This window comes from Lissotriton helveticus, chromosome 5_1, assembly GCF_964261635.1.
Source record: "Lissotriton helveticus chromosome 5_1, aLisHel1.1, whole genome shotgun sequence".
In the NCBI taxonomy this organism is placed as follows: Eukaryota; Metazoa; Chordata; class Amphibia; order Caudata; family Salamandridae; genus Lissotriton; species Lissotriton helveticus.
Genome location: NC_136065.1, coordinates 649155805 through 649176608, shown reverse-complemented (window position 1 = coordinate 649176608; position 20804 = coordinate 649155805). Strand labels below are relative to the sequence as shown.

Here is a 20804-nt window from a genome sequence, read left to right as displayed (position 1 = left end):
GCAAGTGCTCCAAAATGTTGCTATGATACAACCACACCATCAAACATCTTTCCCATCAAATAGAAAGCCAATCACCTCTTTTGTGTTTTAGAGTGAAGCAAGATGACTTTAACCACTTGCTGCTGTTTTTATTTGGCCTAAATTGAGATAAGAAGGAATGCCATCATTTGCTCATCTTCGAGCATTAAGGTAGAAGCTGCTACAGTACTGCAACTGTTCAAATATTTGTAAAATGCAACAAGCCAGAACCGCTTGAGAATTTAAGAGCTAAGGTGGTTGCAGAGTAGAATTTCTTACCAGCCAAAACAAATCTCTCCCTGCTTGTGTGGAGTAAAAAACGTAACTACACCTTCCAGCAAGCCAATGCCACATTACAGCATATGGGAGTTTAAGAATAAACATTTTTCACCATCTATCTGTATGTCCAAAGCTCAGAAAGCATTATCTAGAACTTTACTAGCATCTCCACCCAACTCCCGCCAGTGTAGCTCACAACAACAATCATGCAATTTTGCATGACCTGCAAACTGCAATATTTACTATAATGGTGGCTCAATTACTTTAAGTTAGTAGACTTTCACCAACCTGTGATTACCCAGACATGTGGGACAGTGAACTGTTACCCAACACTGTTAATACATTGTTTTACAGACAGATGGCATAATAGGTGTGTAAATATACAACGTGGCAGTCCATTCTGTATAGCCAGCTGTGGTTTTTTTTGGTTGTAAAGGGAGGCCATCAGTGTAGAATATCTGAAAATTGGCAGTAGGTGAAAGGATTTTGGCTATCAAACTGAAATGTAATCATGTGAAAGAATTTCAAAGGAAAAAAAAACACTGGGCATCTACCCCTCGGGGGGATAGTTCCCTGGTCTCTTGTCCCCAGGATGGAGGTCTGGCATCTTGTTATGGGCACCACAACAAGAATTTCCAGTTACTGACAGCCAGATCGTCCTAATCCTGACCTAAGAAGTCTTTATTGGATTAAGGAAAAAATGCTTCCTCCTTGAATATGATCGATTAGATTTTCAAATTTAGTATTCTCGAAGGAGTAAAGGATCCGGCTACTCGAAGAATCCATAAATTAACAACTATACTATATAAAAGTGCTCTCTCAGTAATCCTAAAAGCCCACTAAAAAACTTTCTGTAACAGAAATTTCTCAAAAACTACATACACAATACCAATAATCTCCTCTTTCATAACAATATTTTAGGTGGATACAGTCACCACAGTTTATCGTTCATCCTATTTCTCGAACTTGTGTGGTGAATATCGAATACAATACTACTGTAACAAATGTAATGTATCTCTGAAATTCATAAATTCAATTGAGCATTATACGAATAGATTTGTGTTATCTATTACTTCTATTTTGGGTACATTGAAAAACCAACCTTTTATGAGCACTGCATATTTTGAACAAATTATGTTGTGTATGATGATGCGATGTATCACAGTTGAAGGGTGTAAAGTATATGGCCAAAACAAAACCTGCCTGGAACTAGGAACGGAATAAGAATTAGCCGCAATGGTGTCTGTTGCGGAAATTGAAAAGCGAGATAGCTTAATTGTGCATTTCACATGCTTTTTGCAGTACTAAAGCCGGGGGAATAGTTGGAAAAAATATTTAGCAAATCTTAAAGGGCATAAAATAAAACACTGCCGTGCTACTAGGTAAGTTGCACCACCTAGAGCAATACAAAAAAAAAAAGAGTATATGTTCTATCATGATCGTTATCTCCAAAAACAAAATACATATGCTTCTAAAGACAAAGAGACTTGAGATAAAAAAGCAAAACATCATTTAATTTATGAAAGTTTGATATTCTGCTCACCTATTGATGAAACCGTACCCATTTCGTACATTAAACCATTTAACGGTCCCCAAAACCTTTGTTGCTGAAAGGAAACAGATTAAAATCAGTTGCAGTAACACCAAAAATTAGCGCCACATGTTCTCAGCCACACAATGAACAGCAAAAAAAATCCATAATATGCGTTAATGCAGTCATGTATACCTGACCATTTTACAGTAGTAATTCACATTCAAAACACGACGACAACACAGAGAAGAAATCTTAGACTGATCAAAAACAAAGTTTATGGTGCATTACTGTTACAGAAAACACAGTTGTTTAATGCATCGCTCATTTATTTATTTTATTTATTGTGAGAATTTATAGAGCGCGAACTGTCACCGTTGCAGGCATCCTGGCGCTAACAGAAACCAAGAGGGGTGGAGATCAGATACCGTAGGAGAGGCTAGCAAGGGAAGAGCCAGGTTTTCACCTTTTTCTTTTTTTTTTTAACTGCAAGAGTTCATTTGTGGACCTAAGTTCGGTGGGGAGGGAGTTCCAGAGTCTGGCGGCAGTCACCTCGAAGGATCTACCTCCAGCTCTGACCTTCCTAAATCTGGGAACGACAACCAGTCTAGCATCAGATGAGCGAAGTTGTCTGGTAGGAGTGTACCAAGCAAACTTGGATTGTAGAGGGGCTGGACCGCAACCATGAAGAGCCTTAAAAACTATACAGAGGGCTTTAAATTGGATTCTTTGTCTAAGAGGAAGCCAGTGTAGTTTTGCCAAGGCCAATGGTCCATGAGATCTTCTAGGCATCCCCAAGGCCAGTTTCGCGGCCGCGGATTGAACCCTTTGAAGCCTTTCCAGTAGATAATTAGGGGCCCGAGCAGGAGGGCATTACAGTAATCCAGCCGGCTCAGGATAGTGCATCTGACCACTTGGGCGCGAGCATAAGTGGGTAAGAGGGGCAGAACCTTCCTAAGTGAGCGAAGGATGGCGAGGCAGCAAGCCGATGTTTTCTGCACGTGGGTGTCCATGCTGAGCCCCTGGTTTAACATGACCCCTAGGTTGCGGACAGATTCCGCAGGCCGTACGTTGGAGCCTGTTTCTGGGGGCCAGAAGTTGTTAGGAAATGGGCGAGGGATCCTTGTTCCAGCACTAAAAAGCACTTCGGTTTTCCCGACATTAAACTGAAGTGAGTTAGCCTTTAACCAACTTGACGTGTTCCGTAAACAATTGTGAAAGACCTCCCCGGAGATAGAATCCTCTCCTTCCAAGGAGAGGATCATCTGCGTGTCATCGGCATAATTAACAGTTCTAATGCCGAATCCTTTAATAAGCCTAATTAGTGGCCTGAGGTACACATTAAAAAGAATTGGGCTGATAGCAGAACCCTGAGGAACTCCGTGCAGCACCGGGGAAAGGCATGATTGGAAAGGAGGCATAGAAACTGCCTGCTGCCTATCATGCAGAAAAGAGTGGAACCATTGCAGTGCCGAGTCTCTCACTCCTACCTCAGACAGCCGCCTCAGTAGGATCTTATGGTTTACTGTGTAAAAGGCGGCAGACATATCGAGCAGGATCAGAAATGAGGCCTGTCTTCTGTCTGCACGCCTTTGCAGTTCGTCCATAGCGGATGAGAGCTGATGAGAGCTGTTTCGGTTCCATGAGCAGGCCGAAAGCCGAATTGGTCCTCGTCAAGTGGGAGATGATGTTCCAGGTGGGTGGAGAGAGTGTTACTAACCACCCGCTCAACTATCTTGGCGGGGAACGGCAGCAGTGAAATGGGCCGATAGTTTTTGGAGCAGTCAGGATCCAAGGAAGGTTTTTTTAACAAGGGGGAGACTAGCGCCCGTTTCCAGTGAGCAGGGACGGTGCCAGTCACCAGGGATTGATTGCAGATGAGATGGAGTGTGGGGAAGAACTCATCTTCAAATTCCTTCCAAATTTTGGGAGGCACCGGGTCCAGGGGGGAGCCGGAAACAATCCCTCTGGCTACCTTGGTAAAGAAATCAAATGTAAGTGGCAGAAACCTGCACAGTGATATTTCTGGCGCCAAGGCCGAAACGGGTAGTTGGTCTACTGAGGGAGCCAGACCCGGATCAGAAGGGAAGTCCGTGTCAAGAGGGGTCATGAAACGGACGGTTGCACTGATTAGCCTGTCTGCGTCAGTCCTTTGCGTCCACCTGCCCAGAAAAAGGTCTGAACCCAATAGGGCGGGTTTTGCATAAAAGGGAGCATGAACACTCAGCAAATAGGGAAATACAGCAATCAAGCCAGAATTGCCTCGCCCCATCACCAGCAGCATCCATTGGCATAAGTCTTTAAGGAAACAAAAAGAAAATTCAAATTCAGCAATGAAGGAACTTTGAGGCCAGAGATGCAAATGTCCATACTGCAAACTAAAGCCCGCCAATCTAAAGGGCTAGAATGGTTAGCAAACTACTCGATGCCTATCATCTGCAAGTGGAAGTAGCATTGGAATTTGAAAGTCATCCTATACTAAAATGATGCCACATGAACCAAGTATTGGCATAGCCAAAACTTTATAAATAAATAAAATAGGTCGCGCCTTTGGGACCTTATAAGTATTTAGTTATGCAACACAATATCCTTGGTGCAACAGCATCAACTGTTGCATGAATAAACACTTATAAGGTCCCAAAGGCGAGACCTATTGGCTATGCCAACGCTTGTTGCTCTCGCCCTCAGGCTGGAATAAAAATTCATAATTATGCAGCAGTACCACTGCTCGAAGTCTTGAATGTAACTTTAATGAGACTCTTTAGTTCGTTCACGCATTTTCAATGTTATATACAACATATTTAGAGGAGTGTAAGCGACAGCTGGACACCATGTGGAGTCTGTACATGACATGCACTACTGTGTGAAGGCATGCTGTGCTGTGTGGATTCCCAAGGGCAGCGCATTCTGGGCAAGGCGTGTTAGGCAAGCTGTGCTGTGTGGGTCATCTGGGGCAATGGTGTCTTGCTCGAATGTGTAAAAAAAGGATGTTTGTTGGAATTGTTTCTGAGGTGCAGGTGTATCAAATCAGAGTGTGCTAAACGTTATTTTGTAGGGCGGGAGTGGTGCGTTTTTAGTTTAGCGTTTATTTCTTGGGGCGGGGGCGGCACAATCGGAGTTTGTGTGAATGTTTAAGGCAGGATGCTTTTGAAATCTTTTGGATAGACGAGAGAACGCAGGTTGGAGGGGTGTAGTGGCGTAAAATCCGTTGAGTTATGCACTTGCATTGCCTTTTAGGTGCTATTGGATTTCTGGGGGGCTGTTGCATGAGGTGTGAGTCTTTGGGGGAGATGAATGCGATTAAGTGACCCTTGGGGCTGTTGAAGGCGTGCGCTGGGGCCCTGAGGCTTGGATGGGTGTGTACCTTTGTGTGGAGATGGCAGTGGGAGCCTTGTACATGGTGTGCGAGGCCCAGGTCTCTGGTCCGAGTGTAGGGGAGGTGGGTGGGGGTGATTGCGTGTGAAGGATGGGAGCATTTGTTCAAGCGCCCCACAGTGTGACAGCTGTCTGACATTCATTCGGATCCGCTAGTTGACTTGAGTTAAGGAGGAGCACCAGGAGTTGGCGATTAACGGTCACTTGCTACGCTCATAGCCAGTCCCATGTACCAGTGGCGCTGCCAAGTTGTATGTTGGCATGAAGATGCACTTTGGGTACCTCACATATCGGCACGCCGTGTCTCCTGTACCGCGAAGGCCTCACTCACAATGTGCTGCAAGGGCGTCTCTGCACGTTCCTAAGTGACGAGGAGAGACTCCCGCGCTGTGAGAGGAGCCGCGGCGTGTCTACTGCTCGTCATCCCTGCTGACAAGCACACCGAGCTGTACGTGTGAACGGAGGCAACGATCGTGGGACGTGCTGAGCTGTGGTGAGGCATCCCTGCTGGGAACTCCTGCTTCCCTGGTGCCTGCTATCTTTATCATGTTCAATGGCGTGTAGAGGGCAAAACTTCTGCCACTTTTTCAACTCTCTTCCAGAGCTTTTCACGTGTTGAGAAAAAAAGAGCAGAACACATGCCCACTAGTAAAATCTGGCTTATCAAGCAGACTTAAGCACCCTTCTGCCAGAGTACTGTTCAAAGCGCAGCACTTCACACACATGCTTTTCCATATCAGACTATGAAGCCATACTAGCCACGAGCCCACCAAATAAACGGTATTGGAAACAAACGACATATGTTCAGTTTAGTACTGATAGCTATCGTCTGCTTGTCCCTCCATACTCACAATTTTGTACTTTGGACAAAATCGTTCTTGGGTGAAAATGCCCATTTGCTTGAAAATTAGGTGTGCAGATTGGCAGAGATTAAATATACCTTGAATTTCTCTTGTTCCTAAATTCTAAAAGTGGTAGAGGGTTAGAGTTTTTAAAGGTTTTGCGGTTGTCTAAAAGAATCTGTGATATCCTGGAAACCGAAGCAAACACTTGTAGCGCCCCATAGGAATTTGTGTCCAAAGAGCACAGAGCAGTAGCCCAGTGCCTCGAACCGCTAAACTCGCCGTGCGATTAGAATCCCCTGTCCTTGGTGTTTACTTTTATTGGCAGCAGCGTTTTGACTTTTGTCTTCTCAGCATTTTTTGTTTCCTTCGTCAAATGAGCAGATTGGTATTAACGCACGATAGCAAAGGGGGAACACACATTGAACCCGACGGACAGCATAAACGAGGGTGTTTGCTTTAGACTGCGATCGAGAGGCACAGAGTGCAACCGAGGGAAGGAATGGGAGACTAAAAACAAGCATTGGCCGCGCGGCCGTGAAAGTGACACGGATCGCAAGATGGCAAAAGTGAAATCAGGGGTGCGCGCGCAAGACAGCAAACACGCGAGTGGTGCGAGCGCAGCATCGGCAAAAGTGAAAGTAATCACGCTCCAGATGGCGCCTCGGCGCTGGAAGCTGGCGGCTGTGCGCGTGACCACAAGCGCTAGGCCAGCAGAAGCCTAGGGCAGCACTTTTAAAGGCACACTACTAAATGTCTCGCAGAGCAGCGCATGCGCTGGCTCAGAGACAGCTAAAAATGGCTTTACACACTTGCCACTTGTGTGTTTACCTAGCAGATCGGACCATCAGATTTCCTCTAAATCCACCAACATTGAAATGGCTCCCACTAAGAGTACAACTAGTTGAATGAGACTTAGTACTGGTAGCTGTACTTAAAGCATCACTGGAAGTATTTCTGGTAGCAGTATCAAGAGGTGTTTTATTCTTGTATAAACAATAGTAGGGCTAGTGTCAACGTGATATTAGAGGCAACAATAGTATTATTATTTGCTATGTACTAAAAGAATGTGCTGCCCTGTTAAAAGAAGTGCTGTACATTACTTTAGTTGGAATTGTTACAGAGGTATAAACTCGATGTATAATGATTTGAGAAATGAGATTCAACGTACGTCAAACATTCAAACTAAAATCGGATAAGAAATATAAGCACATACTTTCAACATATGTACACTTACACTGTCTGAACTGGTGCAAGGGGGCAACACAGTTTACTAGCATATTATTTTCAGATTAAGTAGATGGCATTGAAGAAGGCACACAAAGTACGAGATTGAGTGTGTAGTTAATTAAAACTTTTCCACTAACTTTTTTAAGACAAATATTCATTTAAAAATGTCAAAATACTGATAATTATTCAAAATAGAAATAATTTAAATGTACGGTACTCGGTGTGTATAAAAATACAACAGTTCTAATAATTGTAAAGTCAATACTGAATTTTCACAACATAAAGCTCCAAGGCTGGGTTGTCCTCTGCTAGCTAATAGACTGTAGCTTGGCCAAACACAACAATCAATCAGTTTAAAGTGCAATATGTGTCAATCCTTTTTTGTACTAAAAAACAGCAGCAGTAAGGGTCTTGAACAAATCTTAGTCGCAAAAAAGTGGCAGTACGGACATGGTGTTGCACGTAGGAGGTCGAGCTGTCTTCTCAACCACTCGATGCGGGTCATCCATTTAAAATGAGTGGCCACATGCGCTTCCATCAGCTGGTTATTGGCCTAATTAGTCCAGTTTTGTTCATCTAAAGTAGCAGTGGTCAGGTAGACTTGTACATGAAAAGAGTTCAAAAGTACGTAATCCGCCTCAGATACAATACAGCCAGCTGAACGTTAATTTTTAATTCTAATCTTGTCAGGTATTATGCCAATCAACAAGTTAGCTGAATGTCTGAGGGGTTTAAGTACAGATTTTAACCGGGAGATGTGTGGGAACACTGAATAGAAGAACATTTGTTATTACCGCTTGGATTTCTCTGCATCTTTGGCTTCCAAATGTAAGCCAGTATGCAAAAAAGACATTTGGGGTGTACAGGTAACCACTGTTCCTAAACACTATATCTTGTGCACATTTTAGAAATTCATTGGTCTCCTTCATACCCATTCTTCATTTATTATATTTTACTTCATCTTTATCCATATGAATTGCTGTATGGTAGGTACACAATGAAAAACAATTATAAGCCACAGCTCATTTGTGTAGGCTGTCTGTAACGGATGTTTTTGAGGAACCTATAAACACCACATATGCCCGCCAACAGAAGGGTCTATCAGACAGAACCATATATTGCTTTTGTAATAAGGCCACTGTGACAAAAAATTACGGATGGAAAAGCGGTCACTTGTAACTTTTTTCCCCCTACTCATTTCCATTCTTTTTTATTTCAACCATAAATTTCCAGGCGAAAAGCTTGACAGAGCTATATAAATGACCCATTGCTGAATTCAGAGTTTTGTGAACTTTTTCGAAAGGTATACCTTTAAGAGATCACGCTTGTGTTTCACACTAGTTTCCATAGCAAACTGTACGTAGGTTGAAACCACAAAAGTTATGAAAAATGGATAACCTCTTTGAAAAAGGCAAAACCTACAATTTAAAACATTGTTTGATACATCTCTGCTTATTCCTCAAGACTGGTGATCTTACCACAGCATACCTTTCACCAGTACCATTTTTAGAGAAAAAAATACAATTTCTTCCACAGCATTTCAGGTTTCGCCTAAAAAAAAAAAAAAAAAAAAAAAACTCTAAAATATAGCTATTGGCTATTTTCTGGGTTCCATCCAGGGGTATCTCCAAATCCTGGGTACCTTTAGAATCCCGGGAGATGAAAATTTGAAGTGGATACCTTCTGTGAAGAAAAGAATATAAGCATAAACTACCCCAAACAAAAGCACTAGGGGTATGGGTGGGTCTTTCTGTTCAACATTTTTGTTTCCTGTCAAACGACAACCACGTAACCAATTATATGTCAGGACCAGAGGCTCGGATTATGCTGGTCTCTCCCTTATTTTATTGATCAGCAGTCCTAAATCAATAACAAAAGACTACAAATCCCACAAGTCTTTCCACAGTTCAAAATAACCATAGAGGCAGTCCCATATAAACATCATCAAGGGACAGCAGTTCCTCCTTCTTTGATGCTCAGCAGCCAGATAAGTGCTTTTCCTTGATCTTGTTTGTGTCTGTGGGGACATCGTGCATTCATTAGTTACTGCGAGTACTTGATTGTGAGCATTGACAGTTGGGCGTGGGGGGAGAATTCCCAGGAGGTCGGGACTGCGGGGTGTGTCAGCCCTTGATGACTTCTGCCTTCGCCTGATGTGTGAGAACGCGTTGGTACCGTCTCATTCTCGCTCTGGACGGACTGTCATGCAGACTGCGGGCCGGGTCTTCCAAGGCGGTGCTGCTCCCTTCCCCTCACACCGCGGTGCACCGTCGACCCTGATAGAGGGGACAGTGCGAGCAGGTAGAAGGAGGGAGGGGGCATTCCTCCACATTTGTCATTCCTCGGATCCAGTCGGTGCTTCGAACAGCTTCCCGTTGAGCGGGCTGTTAGTTTCTTCGCGCTTCGTGGAATCGGGCGAGCAGTGCTCACATTCTTTGTTTACTGGCTCCAGCATTACGCTTATTCCGCAGCGCATCAGCTAACCGTATTGGTTGGGCAACAATCCAACTTCCCTGGACTCATCATTTTCTGGTGGATTTTCAGGGATACTTGCATCCTCTGGTTCTGGAGGGCAGCTTCAACCTTATGGGTTGGAGAATTACAGGGGATGTTGGGAGGTCCCTGGCCTTTCGGCAAGAGCTTCCTCCCTTATCAGGAAGGCATGGGCTGAATCTACAGTCAAACGATATAGGTCATCTTGGAGAAAGTGGTTATACTGGTGTGTGCGACGGGGTTTGGATCCCATGGGGGCCGATGTAATTCATGTAGTCAACTACTTGTTGGAGTTAGTGGATCAAGGTCTAGCCTATCGTTCGATTAACACGAGTAGATTCGCGATTTTAGCAGGTAACTCGCCCATTCACAAGGTTCCGGTGGGCGAACATCCCCTGGTTTGTAGATTGTTGATGGGCATATGCCTGTAATTTCCTCCCCTTACGAGGTACTCTGCCTTGTGGGACTTTAATACAGTGCTACGTCTTCTATAGTCTTGGCAAGACAATCAATATCCTTCCCGTAAGGAGCTGACAGGTAAACTAGCAATGCTCCTTTGGCTGATCTCGTGCATGCGGATGTCAGATGCCCAAGCCTTGGAGACAGCGCGCGTGTGAGCCCACTCAGCAAGGGAAGCCTTGGCTTTGAAAGCCTTCGCTCTGGGGTGGGTGGGGTGGGGGGCTAGAGGACATCCTCGGAGCAGCGAATTGTTCCTCGGACTCCACCTTTAAGACTTTTTATTTTAAACCGGTCCTGGGCATGGCTTCTATGGTTGTCGATCAGCTATGAACTAGCATAATCCGAGCCTCTGGTCCTGACATAGAATATAAATCGTCCTAGCCATCGTGAAAGAAAGTTTCAATTCTATTAAGGACTTGAAGGAGAGGATTATCCCACCCAGAGTAATCATTATTCCTTCCCTCCCTCCCTCGATGTTGGCATGCTTCATGTTGGCTAAGTATTGCAGTTCTGGGGGGAGGGTGGGGGGGGGCAGGGGGCGGGGGATGTAGAGGGAGGGGCATCTTCGGGTCAACCAAAAAAGCCGGGTCTTGAGGCTCTTCCTGAAGGTTTGCACAGTAGGGGAGCGTCTGATGTGGACTAGGAGCTCGTTCCAGGCCTTGGCTGCGACATAGGAGAAGGCTCATCCACCTGCTCTCGTTCTGAGGATGCGCGGAGTTTCTGCTAGGGTGAGGTCGGCGGAGCTGAGGTTTCTTTTGGGTACGTGGAAAGAGGCTCTTTCGTGGAGGTATTTGGGTCCGATGTTGTGGAGGGATTTGTAGGTGTGGGTGAGTAGCTTGAAGGTTACTATCTTCTTGACTGGGAGCCAGTGGAGGTCTCGCAGGTGTTGGGTCATGGGCTCTCGTCGAGGGGTCATGGGCTCTCGTCGAGGGGTGCAGAGGATGAGTCTGGCCGCTGTGTTCTAGATGGTCTGGAGTTTTTGGAGCAGGGATTTATTGATTCTGGCGTAAAGGGCGTTTCCGTAGTCCAGTCTGCTAGTTATGAGTGTGCGGGTGATGTCTTCCTGGCTTCGGGGGGATCCACTTGAAGTTCTTGCGAAGGATGCAGAGGGGGTTGAAGCAGGTGGAGGCGATGAAGTTGGTCTGTCAAGTCATGGTGAGGGGGAGTCGAGAATGATGCAGAGGTTTCCAGTGTGGTCCGTAGGCGTGGGTGGGTTTCTGAGGTCGGAGGGCTACCAGGTGTTGTCCCAGGCAGTGGGGGAGGGTCTGAGGACCTCTGTCTTCTCCGAGTTGTGTTTTAGGCAGCTGCTGCTCATCCGGACTGCCTTTCATTCCGTCCTAGAAACTGAGTCTGGGGTCTTCTGGGTTCTTCGTGAGGGAAAGGATGAGCTGGGTGTCATCGGCATAGGATACTATGCTGAGTCCATGCTATCTGACGATGGCAGCTAAGCTAGGGGGGCCATGTAGATGTTGAAGAGCGTGGGGCTGAGCAATGATCCTCGGGGTACTCCGCAGTTGATCTCTGTGGGTTCGGAGAGGAAGCGTGGGAGTCTGATCCTTTGAGTTCTACCGGTGAGAAATGAGCAGATCCAGTCGAGGGCGGTTCCCCGTATGCCGGCATTGTGGAGCCTAGCTGCGAGAGTGCGGTGGGAAGACTGTGTTGAAGGCTGCAGAAAGGTACAGCAGGATGAGGGCCGTCGTGTGGCCCTGATCGCGGAGCGTGCAGATGTCGTCGGTAGCGGCAAGGAGGGCGGTCTCTGTGCTGTGGTTACTGCGGAAGCCAGACTGGTAAGAGTGGTGGACGGCATTTTCTTCGATGAAGGTCGTCAGCTGGGCGTTGGCAATTTTCTCGATGACCTAGGCTGCGAAGGGAAGGAGAGAGATGGGGCAGTAGTTTTCAGGTCCGTCGGGTCTGCCGAGGGTTTCTTGGGGAGGGGCTTGACCTCAGCCTGCTTCCAGTCGTCGGGGAAAATGCCAGGTTCGAAGCTGGCATTGATGATGCGGCGTAGCTCGGGTGCTACGGCGGCTCTGTGGAGGATGCGCAGCGGGCAGGGGTCAGTGGGGGCTCCTGAATGGGTGCTTTTCATGGTCGTGTCTTCGGTGGTGACCGGTGTCCAGGTGGTGAATGTGTATATAGAGAACAAGGGTACCCCAGTAGTACGACCAGGTGTGCTATACGTAGTTGAGAAGAACAATGGTCTGGGTGAGGCCAAACTGGTCCTTGTGTAGCAAGGCTACTGTTAGAGTATAGCTTTCATCTAGGTTAGTGGTTGAACAGGAGAACCAGTAACAATGGAAAAACAATGTATGCAGGGACACAAGGTAGCAAGGGTGACCACATTTATTAACATAATAAATGGAGCGTCATCCAACGTTAAGGAGCTAGTCCAGGTGCTCACACAAAAAGTGAAGGTGCGTGAAGTGATTAGTGATGGTGACTTAAAATTTTCATCACAATGACAACATATTACAACACTCTGCGAGTATGAAGTTGTGTTAATGGAGTTTTGGTTGCGAGAAGTCATCAGGACAATAAAGTGTGAGCTGAGTCAAAAGTTAAAGCGCCGATCTTTGTGGGTTCAAATTGCAGGAAGATGTGCTGGAATATCGTCAATCTAGACAACAGCTTGGGAGATGTGTGGGCTGGAGGTCGGTAAGGGCGCAAAGTAGCCCGGGGGTTAATATTGAGACGTGGATGGAGCTTGTAGTCTGCGCGGTGGAGTCGGCGCGACCGGAACTAATCCGATGGGTATGGAGTTACCAGCAAACAGCTAATGTAATGCGCGACAGCCTCTGTTGAAGTTTCAGGAGGTGATGGTGGGCTGGCTGTCATCGCTGGAGGGAAGGGTGGTCTCTGGAGTCTCATTGAAGTTGTTGTAGAGGGCCTTGCTTTTCTGGTGGAAGTAGGAGCTGAGCTTGCAGCAGACGTTCTGGGAGGGTGTGACGTCTGTGCCTTTGCTGGGGAGGGGTGGGGGGCTGGTGAATTGCTGGAGGATGTTGAAGAGTTCCTTAGAGTTGCTGGAGTTGTTGAGGATTTTGTTCGGATGAAGGTCCTCTTGGTGGATCTTATGAGTTGGTGGTGTTCTGTCATGGCGTCTTGTGAGTGGTCTGGTCTTTGGTGATTTTGCTGTTTCTCCAACCTTTTTCGAGACGTCTGTAGGAGCCTCTAGCTTCTTGGGGATCGGTGGTGAACCAGGTGACCATCAGGGGGTGTTGTCTGTCGGGGTTGAGGAGGGATGTGATCTGGTCTGTGCAGCTGGTGATCCAGCTGTGTAGTTCCTTGGCTGCAGAGTTGGCGTTGGTGGTGGGGGTTGTGGATGAGGGTGGAGTTGAGGTGTTCCTCTGTGACCTTGCTCCAATTCCTTCGTGGTAGGCGCAGAGTGGGCTTGTGAGTGGTTGTGGTGTTGAAAGAGGAGTGTACACAGTGGTGGGCAGTCTAGAGGGTCTGTGAGGTTTGGCTGAAGCGGATGTTGGTCCCTCCTGTGAAGCTAGGGTTAAGGGTGTATCCTGCCTTGTGGGTGGAGATGAGCTACTTCAGTCCGAGGTTGTCCGGGAGGGTGGTGGGGTCGGGGTCACTGCGCTTGTCGAGGTGGAAGTTCAGGTCTCCGATAAGTATGTAGTCCGTTGATGCGATGGCGTAGGGTGCGATGAGGTCCGCAATGGTAGTGGAGAAAGCGCAAGGCCCTGGGGGTCTATAGGCGAGGGTGCGGTTAAGAGTGGTTCTAGGGCTGGTCTGGATCTGGAGGTGAAGGTGTTCGGTGGTGGAGGAAGAGTCGCTCGTGCTGCAGGTGGAGAGTCAGAGGGAGCTACTGTGTGCGATGGAGAGCCCTCCACCTAGGCAGTGGGGAAGGTCCTTACTCTGGATCTTGTATCAGTCAGGGATGTCAGTGCCGATGTCGGGCGGAGGAGGCGTTGGTCCAGGTTTACGTGAAGAAGGCAACGTCTGGCGAAAGGGTGTCGAGGAGGTCCCTGATCTCTACGGCATGTCTGTGCAGAGAACGCACGTGGAGGAGGATGCACCTCAGGGCTCCAGGTTGTGCGGATGTCCGGTGTAGTGCGGCAGTCGTGGGGGTGCTGTGGATGGTGAGGGATTATCAGCAGGAGAACTGCCCGTGGGTGGTGTTCGGAGTAGACAGCTAGCAGTTGTTGTTCTTTCCGGGGTTGAGTGAGAGGAGGTGGCAGAGTTGTAGCGGTGGGGGGGGGCGGAGATCCAGGGTCCCTGGAGCAGGTCGCGGACGGGCTTTGGCACCCCTGCGGTTACCATCAACTAGGGGCAACAGGAGGGAAGCGCAGCTGGGAGGCAAGTGCGGGAAACTACAGGGGCCACAGGGCGAGCAGCAGCGGAAAAAGGGTGTCAAAGTGAGCACGGTTGACAAGGGCAAGAGGCAATGGACAACTAGGAAATCACAGTAATTGTAATAAAGTAAACAAGCATTTACAATGCAATAGGTCTCGCAGCATTAAAGTTTGAGTTACTAGCATTGTAAATGACAATGCTTTGCATTAATTTTTTTGGTTTTTGATTTGCAATTGGTATATAAGCATTGTTTGTGAATGGTTAGTTGTTGCTTATGCTAAGCAAAGTTGGCAGTAATATAGAATGCTAGTCTTGCTTGTTATTAAGCATGCTGATTTAAAGCGCTCTGATACCTGCGGGTAAAGTTTGCGCTATATAAAAGTGAAAACGAATAAATAAATACAAAAAAGCCTACCTGTACCACGTCTGTTCTTATTCTGCAATGCCACATATCTTTGGGTCCCTGTACTTATTAACTGCACCCGGCTGTGGGAAACCTCCATGGCAGGATCAACGTGTCGCGGGGCAGACACGGGCAATGTAGCCACTGTCCCGTCTATCTACCCATCTCTAAAGTTAAGTACAACCTCGCCGCTCTTACAATACCTGTGCCCCTGTGACCTGAGATGAGGCGTTGACTCCGCTCTGATTCATTGCCTTTAACTGTGCGATGGTGTGTATGGAGTTTGGCTGCAGCCTGTACCAAACGTACGCAGTTACATGTTTGTGGCAGAACTGAAAGCAGTGCAGAGACGTTTATGGCACCCTGGCAGATGCTAGTGGCAACTGCGTTTTTTGTTTTAAAACGTGCCATCAAATTGCAAGAGGTGCAGTTCATATTTTGTGCCCAACAAAGATTATTGTTCCCACCACTTTGAGGTCCACATTGTGTGCGCGCACGTGGGTGTGTGAGCGGGGTGAGAGGTTAAGTGTGACTGTGGAGATCCTGCTGGATGTGTGTATGTTTGCTTGCTGTTGTGCACGCATGTATGCGCTACTCTTTGACTACCATGTGTCTGTGGTTGCCTCTTAGTATCTGACAGTGTTTATATGTGTGTCTGTGAAGTGACTGACTGACAGTGCGTATATGTGTGCCTGTGAGTGTTGGTGTGTGTCTGTAAGTATGCTTGGTTTGCGTTCCTGTATGCATGTGCATATCTCCATAACTGTCTAAGGTGTGTTAGTGTGTCTGTGGTTATATCCCTGTGTGCTGGAGTGTGTGTGTGCCATTCTTTGTGGGTTTCACTGGCTGAGGCTGCTTGTTTGTGTCTGTGTGCGAGTAATAATCATATCTGTGTATCATCTACGTGTGTGTTTGTTTACGGTCTGCTTGTCAGTGACTCTTTTGATGTGTGTCTGCCTGTGTGTGTATGCACGATAGTCTGAGTGTCTCATGGGCGGAGGCCAGTCTGTGTGTTGTTGGTATGCGTGACTCTAAGAATGTGTTTGGCTGCCTGTCAGCCCGTGTGTGTGTCTGACTGGTGTGTTTTGACAGAGGTGAAGGCGGGGCTGTCATTCGGGCGTCATGCCTCCACACTCCATGGCATAGAGGATTATGTTTCCTGTCAAGCAGTCTGCGCAGGGGCACATACTACACACATGTTGCCGCCTTGTCTTGCAGAGAGCTCGGAAGAGACTGCTCTGCTCTCTGGCCGTCATGTTTGTTTCCGGGACCCAGTTATCTCCGAGACAACACCGGAGGCCGATCTGGGCATCAGAGGGGTGAAGGGAAAAGGGATTAGTAGCTCTGGCCCAGGTTCGCACCGGAGGAGGGGGTCTACACCATATAAGCTGGTTTAGGCTCCGCAGCACGTCTTCTTGGTGCGTGGAATCGCGGCGGCAGAGTAGAAGTCTAGCCCCATGTTGTTGTTACACAGCAAACGCTGCAGGAGCAACAGTAGAAAGTACAGTAGAGAGCAAATGAGTCCGGGAGGAAAACAGAGGCATGCAACCGCCCGAGCAGCCCTGCCTGCGGTGTCACCTGACCTCAGGGAGGGGCGCTGGCTGCATGTCTGCTGCTGATGGAGGAGGATCAGGCACTGACAACCACCCTATGGGAAGGGGGGGCATCAGCAGAGACTTAAACCGTTTGCGCTGTATAAACATCACAAAGTCCTACAAAAACAGCATACAACTGGCACGCGGGAACTTCCTCTGCTGGCCAGTAAGCTCTGCCCCCATATTTCTCGAGGCAGCAGTTCTGGCCAATCTCGGCAGATCTTCAAGATATGTGGGGTGGGCTCACTCCTCTCATTGCTCGCAAATTCTTTCCAAGAGCCCAAATGCGGGCTCACTTTTTAACAAGCATTGGAAAGGGCATTATATCTGCTCTCCACAAAAAACAAGTCAGGCGGCACACTATGCTAACTGCAGCCAGCCTGTTTATCAGCGCCGCGCGCCTCGTGAACAGCGCCGCGCGTCCCTCTGCAGACTCCCCCTGCATTCCAAAGGAACTGTTAACGAGGCGCGAGACGCGATCCGATTCGGTCGCCCATGCATTCCAATGCAGAAGCTCACGCGCGCTACATAATCCTATGGGAACAAGCTGCGTGTGGCCAGCTCCTGTCGCCCCTCGATTTTCCCCTGACCAGACAGCTATAGTGCTCTCAGCGAGAGCGCGCTTTTCGCAGCGAGCCCTAAAAAGGAGCAACAGTAAAAAGGGGAAACAGTAAAAAGACGCATTACCACGAGGCAGACTGTCGGAGAGTGGACTCGAACCCTCCCTACACAGGGCAGTGGCGCAGCAGCAGCAGCAACAGCGGCACAGCAGCAACAGCGTGGTACAAAAGGGGGTGGTGATGGAGGGAGCATCTGAACCAATCAACCACTCACACCCAGTCAACAGATCTGGGTTTAATCCATCACCGTTCTTTAGCCCACTCTGCCACCCCAGTTCAGACATGGCCATATGCAAATCAGTCTGACCCTGTGCCTCATGGGAACAGTCCAGCCCGAACTGCCAAGCCATGCCTTCCCTGGACCGGAAACAAGCTTCCGAGGACCGGTTTCTGGCATTGCAGCCATATTCAGCCCGGCTTGCTTGAATCCAGTGGCAAAGTGAGCAAGGGACTCACCTCTGAGCATACCCTGCCAACTGATGGCGAACAAAGTGGTACAAAAGGGGGTGGTGATGGACGGAGCATCTGAACCAATCAAACACTGATTGATTGATTGATTGATTGAATAGGGATTTGTAATGCGAAACTTTGCCCGGAGGCTTCAAGGCGCAATTGATGGAAAATAGCCAGGTACATGTATAGAAATATAGGGTATAGAGGCCTAGGAGTAGGCTTCAGTAAAAAGCAGAGTTTTAAGGCCCTTTCGGAAGAGGGGAAGAGATTCTTGGACCCCGAGTTCCAAGGGGAGCTCATTCCAGAGTCTGGGAGCGAGAGAGGAGAAAGCCTTGCCTCCCCATCTCGCCTTGACGACTCGGGGGGCGGTCAGCAAATTCTGGCTGGCAGAGCGCAAGGCCCTACCGGGGACGTAGGTCGACACTAGGGACCTGATGCCCTCAGCACCAGCACCATGGAGAGCCAGGTGAGTAATGGTCAGGATTTTAAATTTTATCCTAGCATATACAGGGAGCCAGTGAAGATTCTTCCTGATCAAGGTACCTGAAGAGCGTCTGGGGGCATAGACGACAAACCTCGCTACAGCGTTCTGGACGACTTGCAAGCGATGGAGTAGTTTGTTGCTCATGCCAAGATATAAGGCATTGCAGTAGTCCAGTCGCGTGGATAGGAGGGCAACCGCAACCAGTTTCCGGGCGTCAGGAGAGAGGTAATGGGTAAGTTTTCTTAACACCCTTAGAACCCCGCAACAGGTTGAGACCGTTCTATTTACTTGCTTATCGAAAGCAAGTGAGGTGTCAAATATGACTCCCAGGTTACGGGCGGCGGGAGAAGGCTGGGGACAAGTACCCAGTGTCTGTGGCCACCAGTCGGCTGACCAAACCTCCTTATTTCCACCAAAAACCAGAATCTCCGTCTTTTCCCCATTTAATTTGAGGAAATTCGAGGCCATCCAGCCTGCCACTGCTTCCATACAATTTCTAAAATTTAGGGCCGTGGTCTCAACAGATTGCGACAGAGAGACCATGATCTGGGTGTCATCGGCGTACAAAGCACTTCCAGTCCAAAAGTTCTAATGAGCCTAGCAAGTGGGGCCACAAACGTTGAAGAGCGTAGGACTCAAAGAAGAGCCCTGTGGGACCCCACACTGCACAGGCCTGGCGTTGGAAAGGAAGTCACCCAATTTGACCCTTTGCTCCCGATGGTTAAGGAAGGAAGTGAGGAGGCTCAGAGCCAAACCCTCCACTCCCGTCTCCCTGAGACGGGAGGCCAAGATGGTAGGGGACAGGGTGTCAAATGCGGCTGTAAGGTCGAGCAGGATCAGAAGAGTAGTCTGACCACTGTCGACCTTAGCGCGGATGTTATTGACCACCACTGTGAGGGCTGACTCAGTGCTATGCGCCTTTCGGAAGCCATGCTGAGAGGGGTCAAGCAGGCAGGTCTTATCAAGAAAGGCGCTAAGATGGAAATTCAAATGAGCCTCCAGCATCTTGGCTGGAGCAGGAAGGAGAGAAATGGGACGAAAGTTCTTCAAAGTCCCAGGATTCAAGGAGGCCTTTTTCAAGAGGGGCTTAACGATGGCAGTCTTCCAGGATGCTGGAAATAATCCACTGGAGATGGCCCTATTCATAACTTCCAACAAGGGGGGGAAGTAAGGTGTCCCTGCAATTTTTTTGGATTTTGAGGGGACAGGGATCACTCACACTCGCACCCAGTCAAAAGGGGGTGGTGATGGAGGGAGCATCTGAACCAATCAAACACTCACACCCAGTCAACAGATCTGGGTTTAATCCATCACCGTTCGGGGGGGGAAGAGAGCAGGTCTCCGACCAGGAGGTCAGAGGTCTTGCATGGGATTTGTAGTCTTTTGTTGTTATTGGTTTTAAGGCTGCTGAGCAATAAAATGAGAGACAAGCATAATCCTCGCCTCCACGTCCTTAATAGAATTGAAACTTTCCTTCATGATAGCTAGGAAATTTTATATCCACCTATGCATCAAATTCCTTACAAGACTTCCCATTCATCAAAATATTCTCTTGACCTGGTCTCAGTTTAACAACAGATCACTTATTCAACCAACCCCAGTTTCCGAGGAACTCATCACGCCTTAAAACTATGAACTTATATTGGGTTGGAGAATTATGAATCCTCTTTCAACACTCTAGACGGTTTCTGAACCAGAACAGACTCCCAATTCAAGGTCCTTGTTCTCGATTCCCACACTCTTGTTTCTAGTATAACCTTGTTAATTCTTCCTAACTCTTCACAAGTGCTCTAATTTCTTTATCACTGATGCTAATGCAGCTTTACTTGCATTCCACTTGGGAGCTAAATGGGCAACAGCCTCTCTAACCCTTAGGATGGCGTCAAGTGAATGGGGAGTTGACACAACTTCAAACTTGGTTGCTAAAGAAATTCCTAGCATCCAACATAGCATTCAATTTGGTTTGCACGCCTTTTAAAAAAAAATGTATTTACTCTTTCCATCAGACCATTGGCAGAAGGAGGATATGAAGTTGTTTCCTCTTGTTTGATCATATATTGTTATGATTTTTATTTTATGTCTATAAGGGTGGGAGTTTCCCAAAATGGGCATGCCAATGCCCCCTCCCAAATTCCACAGTCTTCCTACCACCCTGGGAGGGAGATGGGCAACAGCTCCTGATCGGTCCACCCGGGGAGAAGGGGCAGAAAGCAGACTAGGCACCAGGACATTTTTTAACGCCTATAGGGGTGGGGGCTGCCCAAATGGGCATGCCAATGCCTTCGCCCTAAAAATGTCCCAGTCTTTCTGCTTCCGATGTTGTTTTTTTTATAGGTAGGGAGGGGTGGGGATGCTGAGAATGGGCATGCTAATGCTCCCCACCCGCCAAAAGTCTTTCTCCCCCCCCCCCCCCCAGAAGGCAGATTGGGGAAATAGCCCCTTATCTGCCTCCCCCCCCCCCCCCCTGCTGGAGTGGCAGAAACCCCACTAGGCACCAGGGATATGTTAAAGGTCATAGGCATGGGTCACTCCCCCTTTTTTAGGCACACATTTTGGTTGTTTGAGTGACATTTTCCCCAAGGAGGGGAAGAAAACCACTAGAAACCAGGGAGAGGTTGTTTGTTTGTGTGAACTGGAGTTTGGCTGACCGTCTGCGTTTACTGATCTTGGCTGGCATTTTGCTGACAGTGTGTGTGGATCTGCACTTGGCTAATGATGTGTGTGGA

General features: G+C 47.9%; 1 protein-coding gene across 1 annotated transcript in view; it reads right to left on the bottom strand.

Moving 5' to 3' along the window:
* The window catches only part of YBX1 (Y-box binding protein 1), a 107724-nt gene that overhangs the window by 75435 nt on the left and 11485 nt on the right, over positions 1 to 20804 (bottom strand). The window contains exon 2 of the mRNA XM_078643043.1: positions 1841 to 1904. Within this exon, the coding sequence (XP_078499169.1) occupies positions 1841 to 1904 (64 nt within the window). The remainder of the gene's footprint in view (positions 1 to 1840; positions 1905 to 20804) is intronic.